Below are 13001 nucleotides of genomic sequence, written 5' to 3'. Positions count from 1 at the left end.
ACCTTCTTCCACACTGACGTTGGACATCCAAGTACATCAAATGATTTGAAAAGAAAAGTGACTTCAGGTATAAATTATACCCACTTGCTTGATAAATCTTACCAACTGATCTCATTTTGTGAAGGAAAAGAAATTTTCACCATTTCAATACATCTATTCCCATCTACAATTGCCATGGACAAAGCAGAACATTTACTGTCACTGTCACCCATAAATTCTCAGATACAATACCTCGTAACCACTTTCTAGTCTTTAAGAAATGGTTCAGTCACAGAAAAGTTGTTCTGAAGGGAGACATTGTGGTGGAAACAAACCTCATTGACAGTGTTTGAGAATCTTATTTGTTGGAGGATTTAGTCGAGTTGAGAGGAGTATTAATAATAAAGACAACTACTAAGAATTTTATTTTAAGAAGAAAGATTTAACATTTCAAGGAAATTTTTAATCATCCATTATGACTGGTTTCATGCATCAATAATTAGCAGCTTGCTTAAATGCAGAATATTTCATTTATAAATGGGTAACGGAGTGAAGGGGATAGGTGTACAGGGATCCGTTTTCACCCATTATATCTTACAGACTCCCTTTCAAACAATGGAAAATCCAAGACTGAATAACAATAATATGGAAAGGATAAATTGCTGTATAGCACAGGCATTGAGTTGCAGACCAGAACAATTAAAAGGACTGCTAAAATATTTAAAATTTCAAACAATCTTCTGGAAAACACACACACACACACACACACACACACACACACACACACACAGAGAGAGAGAGAGAGAGAGAGAGAGAGAGAGAGAGAGAGTCGCTGGGCACTGCGGCTCCAGCACCTGGATACAGTGACCACGTACATGTGTGAGTTGTGCTTGCATGAATGTCTTCTGTTTAGGAAGAAGGACTTGTCCAAAAGTTTAATATTTTAGCAGTTCTTTCCATTGTGCCTGTTTGCGACTCACTGCCTCCTTTATGTGGTGAGTTACATACTTCCTTCGTAATTTCTCTTCTTGTTGATTGAAAAAATTGGTAATGGTCATTCCATACCAAAGTGTATCACATTCCCTGATAAACATAGCTTGCTGACTAGTCGGGAAGGGAAGAATGGTAAATACAAAGAGGTTCTCTGTTATCGATATTTATTACAATAATACAAAACCGATTTTACAGACCTCTGGAGGAATACATCAGAGAGCATATACAAAATTTTGACAGTAAGTACAGTTCTCACAATTGACTAAGCTAGGTAATCTAAAACTTATTTTGTATTAACGTTAACCCAGTAAATGCTAAAATAGTCACAAAAGGGGTTTCTTTCTAAACTAAAACTGAAACATTTGAAATGACACACTGGGCATCATCTAAGTATCTTCCATCTCAAATGTTCCGATTGTGGCATATCACGCACATGTATTTAGTCCTTTGTCATATACAATAAAAGGAAACTTAAATGTCTGATGATACTTCAGTATTTCTACAAATAAAGCAGGTAATATTCGGCAACAAAATGCCAGTTGGCAACCTGATTATAACAAAGCAAAAACATACTGCCCTTACAAGTTCCATCTGCAGATGACTAAACAGAAAGTAGGAATTGTGGAAGTTTCTCTTATTCATGTAACACCTCTATTTACTACATTTTTATTTTGGCTTTTTCAACAGGACACCACACACAACCAAAACTCAGGACGTAATGTCAGCCTCTTCCACAAACTGCAAAACAATTACCAGGAAGCAAGTATATCTTTATGTACACCAATTCACAAAGTTTTATTAATAGTAATCAATGCCTACGAGTCCTCTCCTGAATTTTAAAGAAAACATGCCACACCATTCTATAACGTTATCACATACTAAGTGCAACATGTGCAAAATTACTGAAGGCCTCAAAAAGATACAATAAAATGAACAACTGTATACTATGGCACACATTCAAGATGATGTCTAATAATGCAAACTTCAGCAGAATGATCAAATAATAATTACATATAGTGTTTTGTGTACTTTCATTTTTCTCAGACTAAAGCATTTTTACAACAAGAGGACACACTTTGTGTGATAAGTAATCCAAGGTACACAGTGACTGTTTCCTTTCTTCCGCAGTATTAATACTGTTCATTCGAATTTCAGTATTCAAGATTTTCAAACAAACTGTAATTTACATAAAAACTTTAAATACTACTTTTGTCTGTACAATAGTTTTTGTCACCTTACCATGATGCTAAGGCCCATTTGACAATACTGGAAAACGGGAAGAAGTCAAAACTTTACAAGTATCTGACAAACAATCAAATACTGAGCTCAATGGTCCAATAATATCAAGTATTCCATACAGCCTGTTAAAACAAGAACTGAGAAACACAACTCCTGGAGACACACTGTAGTCAGTAAAACTTAATTCACATTCACACAAATACGGTACTAGTCAAAAGTCTGAACTTGCTGACTTAAGACAATTTCAGTTTTGAAAGTTTTTAGTTTCATAGTTTTGGATGGAAGTTTGTGAAAATGACTTTTACTGAGATTTTATCTATGAACGATGAACAAACGCGAACTTCTACATGAACCAAACCTCTTTCTTGTTTTAAGGTATTAGATGTACAATAGGCACCAATAAAATTTTCAGAAATACTAAAGACAACATTACAATTTTGTGGCACATTAATGTTGAAAATATGCTGCAGTTATTTGTAAACATTTTGTGGATAGTTCAATTAAAATTTATTATTATCAAAACACATTTTTCAACATAAAGGGTTAGCTGTTATTGCAACAATATATATATTAGCACAAATTTTCTGAGACATTTGGGAAGTTTGCTAATACAATAATTTACATCAAGAAAATTCTGACATCAAAACACCTATCTCATTTGTAAGTAAAAACTAGATTTTTCCCTACTGTATTATCATCCTGACAAAGTAAATCCATAACAGACGACTACCAGACTTTCATTTTGATTACTTCAACACTTATACACAAATTCTTTAAAATCCCAAAATTCAGCTTGGCAAAGAGCACACAAAATTAACACCAGTCAGTCAGTCAAGACTATGACAGATAGAAAGTTCTTTTAATATTGTATGCATAATCTTCAGTGAGACGTTATGGAAATTTTTCAGCAATTCAGTTCATAACAACTTCTAGGCAGAATATTCTCTTAAGCTACTCTCCCCACCAGAATTGCCTTCACAAAAACAGTTGTCTTCAAGAATTGCCACAATCAGGAAAAATCCACGATTTCAAATAAAAGCAGCACACATTTATGCAAACTATTAATTAGTCAATTAGCATTTTACTTTTGTAAACAAAATAGCAAACTTAAGGAAATCAGTGACAAGTATTTATACACAGGCTGTTCCAAGGGAACTAATAAAAGGTATCCTGAAAACACATGGATGAAAATGCTACGAAGAATGACATACAAGTTTTACCGATGTATGAAATAAAAGTAATTAACTGTTTGATGTAATCTGCAATATCCATTATCTAGACTCTGCTTTGTGCTTTGGGGGTTTGAATGTCCCTTTAAACTTCTTGTTTTTAACTTTTCCTGATCCGGAGCTCCCGGCCTGGAAAGCTTTCCAGCTGTTAACACGATTTTGTCGAGATTCCTACAACAGAAAGAGAATTATGAGACATTCAACATTAACAATGAAGAAAACACATTACACAATCAAAATGAAATTACAAATGCACATCATGTAAGAAAAATTTAAAATTTTTGTAACTGAAGATCTCTCTCTACCATAAATCTGCAGCATACTGAGATTGTCTCTCATTTCAGTAAGCTGCTTATGAAGTTGTATATACTATAGCAACTGCACATGTAAAATGTCAAACAGTAGCAACACAAAGAAAAACCACCAATTCTGTGGTGCACAAATTATATCAACTGATTTTATATTTATACTGACAAAACCTATTTTAATGTTTTATGACGTACTTGTATCAAGATAACTAAATCAGTAATCAAACCAGTTTCCTGTTAAATACAATTCCAGTTAACTAAAGTGAATCAGTTTCACTAAAATTGTGAATTCAAAATAGTTAGAGGTTATACTTGTAGCAAACTCTTTGCTGAACTTTAGCGTATTTTAAACAATCTAACAAAATTCCAGCACAACTAACTTCAAAATTTTTCTGCCATTCTCTCTCCAAATTTGCCTTCTCTTCTTCTTCAATTTCCTGTTCACGTTTACGTTTTCTTTCTTCCATTTCTCGCTGTTCTAGGTCCCGTCTCTTTCGCTCCATATCCGCAAACAATTTCATCGTCATTACATATACAGCATGTTTGTAATTTGCAGGGTCATCCTCATCAATTCTTGGATCTTTGCCTTCTTTCTTTAGCTTTTTCCGTTTCTCTGAAATCTGAAATAAAATAAAACTACATATTTTTTTGATGTCTTGACACTAGAAATAAACATTATACATGTGTCAGTGCAAATGGGTAACACAAATGAAAAAGAATGAATCTGAAAGCAGCTTGTGATAAAGCCATTTCTCTCGCAGTAAATGATGACAATATGCTCACAATTAATCCCTAGTTTTTCCATGTCCCTGGGATACAGTAATTCTTTCTGAAACTTCATTAACTTTTTAATAAATTATCCCTCTTTTCCTGGCAGTAAGGTTGAATGATATAGACGGCATAAAATCAGTTAAAGTCCATTAGCTAGTAGCCTCACTAATAGTTAATGCTGACGGAAACTCCTGATCTATTCACACAGGACTGAAAAGAGTAGAGTATAAGAAAAGATATGCAGCTGACAACTTATAGTTTGATGGTAAAAACAAAGGCAATACGATGAAAAATGGGAAACAGCATATTACAAGTGAGATAAAAATTCAGAACATCTGCCAGGATAAAAAAGAAGAATAAGATATGTACCTAGGAGTACAAATAAGTCTCTCTCTCTCTCTCTCTCTCTCTCTCTCTCTCTCTCTCTCTCTCTCTCTCTCTCTCTCTCTCTCTTCCCCCCCCCCCCCCCCCCAAAAAAAAAACATGAGGCACATTCTACACTTTCATTTTATTCAAACAGCATCAACTACTCTTGATTAAATACTGACCAAAAGCTCTTAATGGAAAATGAAGGGAGCAGGTTCAAAGATGCCTTACGATGGAGGAGGAGAAAGCTTACAACCGAAAACATTAGAGAAGTTCAATAGAACTAAGAGTTTGGACAACAGCTGAATTTGGTATAGTCCCACAATGATTTGGTTCTTTTAAGCTTAGCAATGTTGTCATTCATTTTCCAATATTTTCATTAAATTTTTTTCCCAAATTTATTTAATTCTTGATATTTTTATTTCCAGTCTTACTAATCCCACATTTAATATTGATGAATAATGGAACTTATTTTTTAGCAATAACCACATTTAATTTCAGTGAGTATTGTAATCACTTATTACAAAAAAAATAAGCCAATTTTTGCTGTCTGTAGTATCCTTTAATTTTAGACTTTTTGAAAAGAAAAGTCTATGCACCTGAAACACAATGTACAGTCTCCAATCGAAATGACACTTTCTCATATTCCCCCTACGCACTACTGTCTTCAACTATTCAGTGAGGTAGTTAACACTTTGTTTAGACTTTAAACCTTAATTACAAAGTTAATTCTTCCACTTGTAAGGTGAATTAAAAATAAACAGACTGGAATAACGTGCACTGAAACACAACTTAGCTGGAGGCTGTAAAAACAGAAACTACTAAAAGGATCCTAATGTCATTCTCTGCAGAAAATACAGTCCCTATAATAGATCTGATGTTCAAACGCTCTGCTAGAAGGCCATGTTGCACCCCCACCCCCAATGATATTGAGCACGCACACACATCAACCATCCACTTTACTCAGTCATACTGAAAACAATGAAATCAAGCCTTCAAAGGAACAGTTAAAGGGTGTAGCACATTTCGTGACAGTGGAAAGAGTGCAGGGAACAGAAATTCATCTTAGAGTTGCACAAGAATACTGAGCACTGCATGTCTGTTGCAAGGGTCAAGGCCTGACACATACAGCTCAGGGAAGGATAGATCTTGTCTGGCAATTATGCATGGTCTGCAATATCACAGGGCATTAAAGGTGGCATTGTCCAGCAGGTAAATGCCCTCAGTGTTCAAGACTGACAAGTTATGGTAGCAGCCACTGCCACAGAGGACGGATGGAGTGAAGTGTTCATATCATCATTAAAGACAATTTGAAATTTCACAAACTGTGCAGCCAATGTGTGCCTCACAGTCTACAACCAGTACAGGAAGCATGTTGACTCTCTTGAACATCCGAAACGATATGCCATGAAAGAGAGTGAGTTCCTGCCATGTGTGGTCAATGGAGATGAGACACAGAATCACCACTTTGAACTACAGTCAAAACTATAGTCTCCAGTGGAAGCATGCAGTGATGCTGTCACCTAAAAAATTCAACGCCATCAATGCAAGTGCAGAAAAGTTTATGCTTGCCACCTTTTTGACCACAAGGGACTGCTCCTTATTGAGTTCCAGCAGCATTGAACAATGGTGAATGCACAGCAATATTCACAAACATTGTCTGCCCTTCACAAAGCAATCAAATCAATATGACAAGGGCAGCTCATCTGAGGAGCCATTCTGGTTTACAAAAATGGAAGGCTCCGTACACTGAACTTAGTCCAGGAGCTCTTGTAAACATTCAAATGGGAGGCCCTCATTCACCTTCCATACAATCCGGACCTGTCTCCTGGTGATTATGTCATTTTTGATGAGCTAATTAAGGCTCTCCGAGGCAAATGATCAGCTCTTACAAGATCAACATGGAGAACCTTTTTGGAACTGGTTCACAATATAGTGCAAGGAATATTACAGGACAGCCATTCACCATCCCGATGCAGTGGGACAAATGCTTCAACAGTGTCAAACAATACTCTTAAAATAAAGTTACATGAAGATTTTTGCTTACAGGCTCCCTGCCCTTTTTTAGGCGTCTGTTTTTTTTAGGCATCTGTTTTTTTTTCTTTAATGCCCCCTCATAGTATCAAACACACTAAAAATTTCATCCTCTTGTACATATCTGGTAGTATTCCATTTAGCAAGATCAGCTCCTCTACTAGTCAACAATCCAGAATGGAATAACTGTATGAATCTGACAGATTGCTATTCACCACAGAAAATTTCAAGTGGGAGACACAAACATTTGAAGGCATACTGCTGGAAAATCTAAGCTTTCAAACAAATTCCTTCATTCTCTCTGATTTTTTTTTAGCAGTATGCTTTTAAATGTGCCTATCTGCCACTAACTCCTCGGTGGTCAGTATGAATCTATCCAATTCACATACTGAAACCCCTCTACTACTATAATCACATTTCAAAACATTACGTATAACTGAAAATCCTACAAAATTCTGTTATGTGCATAGTGTAGGTTTAAATGTGAAATGTTCACCCGAGAGCACAAAAATTGACCACCTCTCAGAATTCAAAGTCCAGCGATCTGCATGATCTGACAACACTGTAGGATGCAAGAGTGTCTGAAGGAAATATTGTCTACCCCTCAAGTTGCTGCAGTACAATAGCTGCACCTGGTCTAGAGGTAAACGTCGTGCAGTGTAGTCATGAAGTCCAGAGTTCAAGCCCAATCATTTCACTATTTAAGCATATTTCACGTGTCTGCAAAAGTTATCAGTCTAAAGAAACCTCTTCAAAAGGTAGTTCCATTCACTCTCCAACCTGCCAGTATGGGTAAATCCTTCCACAAAAGAGCTCGAGACTGCATCAAGATCAGAACAGTTTATGCTTGAGGCTTTCGTCACCCTACAGCGGCCACTGGCAATCTGCCACCTGACACCATCTGACTGGATGAACATGGTGCATCTTTAGCACATTTCTGCGTTCATAAGCATGAAATTCTTTATCATAGTTGTCTGATTTTTCATGCAAAATAAATTCAATAAACCGAGGGAACAACATGCAGTTACACAACATACGTAGTTTACTATGAGTATTTATCAACTGCCCTTTTGTTATTTGAGGTTCTAGTATATATCATGTAGTTAGAAACTGTATTTTGTATACTTTAATCTCATGAAAGTTATTAAAGCTTTATAAAGTCAGAAGTGGAAAAAGGAAGGGCCAATCTTGCAACATATTGTTCACTTTCCGCCTGAAAGAGGTGTGAGGACAGCAGGGGCAGCTTGCAACATTTGTGTCATCTGTGGGGTGAATGCTATCTGACAAATCATGGCAGAAAATGATTTTATCATTTTGAGACAGACTGTTCTGACATTTCCTGGACTTAGGAAGTCTCTACAACTGATGTATGTGATGAACTGGGACCATTTAACTTTTATGCCACATCTGCAATCAATAGGCACAGTTCTGAAGTCAGGAGTACAAGTACTGCATGCTGTAATTCAAAGCAAAAAATCGAAGGGCATTTTTGTTTGAATGTCATCAACCCACTCATTGTGCATTCCTATGCAATATTGTTACTGGTGACAAGTTATGATCCCTTTATGTTAACTTCTCAAGAAGAAATTAATGGCCAAGTTCTAACAAAAGACATTACTCACACAAAGGCAGCGTGAAAATGTAATATTTTGCATCCAATGGCAGAAAAAAAGGGTGTTGTGCACTGCCAACTCCTTGCCATGTGTGTGTCCATTGTAGCTGGCGTTTAATGCCAACAACTGGGACAATGTAAGAGAAATGACCGATAAAGCTTCATCAAGTATTGCTACTCCTTGGTGATGCACTGTGCTGATTTCACAAACAGAAATATCCACAGAATCATCCCTCACACATTTACTCATCAGATCTTGTGCCTTCAAATGTTCACGTATTCCATTCCTCATTGAACTACCGTCACCCAAGTTCCTTTCCTGACAAAAATGCACTTCAAACTTGGGTTGACAACATCTGTTAACTGCTAACGAGTGGGTTTTCATTGGTGCACAATCGGTCAACTATCTGAGTATTGTCAGAGTGTTTTAGACAATGTTAAACAATATATTGATGGTTAATTTCTTTTAAATTTACTGTTGTGTTCAATAAACTACACTGTAAGCTGGCCAACACTGACCACTGTTAAAGTAGTGAGAGTTTGCTGTCTCAGACATCCTCGGTGCAGTGCAGCAACTTTAATTACTAAATAAAGAAGTCTTCCAATCCACACTGTATGCCAATAAAGTTTCTTTCAGAGTACGCTGATACAATAGCTCCTTATTTAGCAATCATGTAGAACCACTCCTCGACAGAAGATCAGTACCTGCATACAGGAAAGTTGCTCAGGCCACAGCAATGCTCAAGAAAAGAAATAGGGGAATCCCCTGAATTATAGACACTTATCACTGGCATTGATAGGCAGAAGGATTTTGAAACACGTACCGAGTTCAAACATTATGAATAACCTCTAGGGGAAACTATTTATTGACACAAAGTCAGCTCGAATTAAGAAAAAACCGCTCTTGTGAAACATAACTACCTCTTAATTCGCAGAAAGTAATGAGTGCTACTGATCGGAGATCTCAGATTGATTCCGTATTTCTAGATGGCTTTTGGCACTGGTCCTCACAAGCAATTGTGTACCTATGGAGCATTGTTCTCAGTTGCGATTTCCTGTCAGAAAGACCACAGTTCACAGTAAATTGACATAAAGTCATCGGGTGATATCTGGCATTCCTCAAGGCCTCTGCTGCTCCTAATTTATGTGAACAATTTAAGAGACAATCTGAGCTGCCCTCAGATTGTTTGCAGGTGATACTGTCATTTATGACCTGAAAGTCATCATCTGATCGAAATCAACTGCAAAACGATTTACACATTTCCATTAGAGACTGCCTGCATTATGCTTCTCTGTCCTCTAGTGGAGTACTGTTGCTTTGTATGGAAATAGTACCAGGTACGATTCACAGAGGACATCGAAAAGTTCAAAGAAAGGCAGCTCCTTTTATACTATCGTGAAATAGGAGAGAGGGAGTCATGAATATAATATGTGAGTTGGAATGGCAATAATTAAAACAAAGGCACTTCTGTTGTGGCAAAATCTTTTCACAAAATTTCTATCACCAACTTTCTCCTGCAAGTGTAGAAGTATTTTGTTGATGCCTAACTAGAGTGGGAAAAATAATCTTAATAAAATATGAGGAACTAGAGCTCGTAAGGAAAGATTTTTCTCCCCCACACTGTTCAAGAGTGGAATGGCGCAGAAATAGTCTAAAGGTGGTCCAATGAACCCTCTATCAGGCACTTAAATGTGAAATGCTGATTAGTCATGTAAATGTAGCACCAGCAGTGTATGGGCAGTGCCTACAAATTCTAGAACCGTCTACTGGTCTGTGCCATTACATTACACCTCTGTAATTCTCAAAAGAATTTTTGGTAGTCCAGAGGCATCCTTTGTACAATACCATCACGGACATTCTGCACTGACTGTAGGGTGGTGTGTAGAAAATCATCACCATGATTAGGTGAACTTCTTATAATTTTGGGTTCTCTGTCCTAAGCATACTTTAAGTTGAACAGCTCTTTAATATAAGTGTTTTCTACAGTAGTATACTGTAATCACTGTGCAGATGATACTTCTCATTCTTGCAGTATTGCTTGGGAAGGGCGTATTCCAGTGATTTTTACAGCAGGAAGCAATGGGAAACCTTCTTTCAGGGCCAATTGTCTGTATAAAAGTAAAACTTTTTAGTTTCGTTTAAAGTGAGCAATGGGTGGCTATGGAATTTCAAGCAAGGCACAGCATTCATGAGCTGAATTTAAGTGGTGAAAAACTTTAAGCCGACCCAAAAGCAGCATGAAATTTCACTGAAAAATTAAAAATTGGAGCAGAATCTTATGCCTCTGAACTTTTATAAACGACAGATGAGACTGGCCTTCCCTGGAAGGCTCTGTGTGAAACTTGAGCATAAGTTTAGTAAAGGAAGGCATTACAGCTCACTGTCAAAAACTGAAGTTAAAAGACTGCTCTTCAGCAGTGGCAGAAGCATGGAGTTTAGTTAAGACAACCACATTAAGAAAAGCTTGGAATAAATTAAAAGGCATTTGAACTTAAGACGAGGTACAACGTAATTGAAGAAACAGTAAATCTACTCACCAAGTGGCAACAGGAGAACACACATATAAAGGTATTGAAATTTGCAAGCTTTAGGAGCCAACACACTTCCTTCACACCAGAAGTACTGAAGGGCAAGAAAGAGCGAAGAAAAAGAAAGGCTGGTGAGGTTTAGACAACAGGGAGAGTTCGGAAAAGTCGCCCAGAATCCTGTGTCTGGGGACAGGGTGAGATGGTTTCTTCTCATCCCATACGATATGTCTACCCTGTGACTTTGCATCTACACTGCACGACCTTTACTACTAGACCACGAGCAGATAGAGCACTGTAGCATCTTGAGTGGGACAACACTTCCTCTAGATTCTTCCGCACCTTGCAGTGTTGCCAGATCATGCTGGTGGCTGGACTTAGAATTCTGAGAGCCAGCTAATTTTCATGTTTTCAAGTGCACTTCAAATCCACAGAAGACACTCACTCCTTGAATAGACCTCTCGAACCAAAACAATAATGTGACTGCGAAACATCTTCTCTTCCCTGAAAGCTAAGCTTATATTAGTAAAAATACATCTTTTTGGTTATATTACTTTACTGTTACGTTATTATGAACGTGTGCAGTATATTTTCTGTTTTAAAACATTGTAGACAAATGATTTATTCACACAAACCAATAGTTTACCCTGTACTACAATACTGTACTCTGGGCAAATACTTCCCACAATTAAAATCATTCTGGATATTTTATGTATGATTTCTATGGGAAAACACCAAATATGACTTTTACACAATGATAAATTATTTAATAATTTTGAGTAAAAAATATAATAACTTGTTAGTTGTTATTCAGGCCATGTGAGACAGTTGTGGGAAAAGGGAGGAGGGGGGGAAAAAGAGAGAGCAAAGGGGATGGAGGGGGAGATTGAGAGTGGGGCTGAGAGACTGGGGGGAGGGGAGTGGGGCGAGGAGGGGAAGGGGGAGGGGAAGGGGGGAGGAGAGTGGGTGGACGAGGGGAGTAGGGGGGAGTGGGCAGAGTAGGGGGGAGTGGGCGGCGTGGGGGCGGGGTGGGGGGGAGAGAGATTGTGTCTTGTCGGCAGGTTGCTATTGGTCTTTGTCTTGCACTAAATCTCTGGAAAAATTGCAATGCTGTGAAAACTAATGATTGTGGATATTGTTTCTTCCACACAAAATGCTCCTCTCTTACTTACTAAAGTAATACTGGTTGTGTCCTTTGTCAGATGTAGTTAACATTCAATGTTAAAGCAGCAATGAACATAAAAATCAATACTAGAATTTCTATGTGCACTCTAGTAGGCTGCCAATCTAAATGACACTTCCAACGTTTGTATCTGCTAATCAGCAAAATTTATGCAGTCAACTGAGTAATTTGCAAGGTACCATACTGCTACCTGACTGGTAGACTTCAAAGTTGCCCTGGACCACTATTACAGTTTGTTGGTATGTCATACCATCTGAGCATGAGGCTGTTTATAGAACTTCATCAATTTTTTTTCTATAGTGTTAAAATACCTTTTTGCACAAACTTTAATAACATGTACACACTGAACACAACATTTATTTTTAGTATGTTACAGTCTTAACTATGCCATTTGATGTGACTTTGCTTTTGAACTGCAACTTTTTCTTAGAGCACATCTACTCCTTCCACTGAGACGTGTTACAATTAAATTCAGAGCATGTAACACACAGAATAAAATAATTATTAAGGTCCACAAGAACAAAGAGATGGTAAACTTATACATACCAGACAGCAGTTATCCGACAGGAACCTAAATGTGTATAGATACATATTCTTTCACGTCCTTAGGTTCCTTTATGTCAGTAAGAAGTAATTATGGAAGTCACCTGCATGAATGAGAGACAATAGACAGTGATACCAAAAAAATCAGTCTGCTGCTGCCTGGTACTATGTTTTTGGACTGTTTTCCATATCACGTCTTCCACAAAGCATTTTAACAG

General features: G+C 37.3%; 1 protein-coding gene across 1 annotated transcript in view; it reads right to left on the bottom strand.

The window, feature by feature from the left end:
• Positions 1 to 1119: 1119 nt before the first annotated feature.
• Positions 1120 to 13001, bottom strand: part of LOC126092962 (dnaJ homolog subfamily C member 8) — a 79948-nt gene continuing 68066 nt past the window's right edge. Inside the window, exons 5-6 of the mRNA XM_049908688.1 lie at positions 4129 to 4368; positions 1120 to 3611 (exon numbers count right to left, since the gene is read on the bottom strand). Of these exons, the coding sequence (XP_049764645.1) occupies positions 3483 to 3611; positions 4129 to 4368 (369 nt within the window). The 3' untranslated portion in view covers positions 1120 to 3482. The remainder of the gene's footprint in view (positions 3612 to 4128; positions 4369 to 13001) is intronic.

Source organism: Schistocerca cancellata, chromosome 1 (genome assembly GCF_023864275.1).
Source record: "Schistocerca cancellata isolate TAMUIC-IGC-003103 chromosome 1, iqSchCanc2.1, whole genome shotgun sequence".
Taxonomy (NCBI): Eukaryota; Metazoa; Arthropoda; class Insecta; order Orthoptera; family Acrididae; genus Schistocerca; species Schistocerca cancellata.
This window is presented reverse-complemented; position numbering and strand designations above follow the sequence as displayed.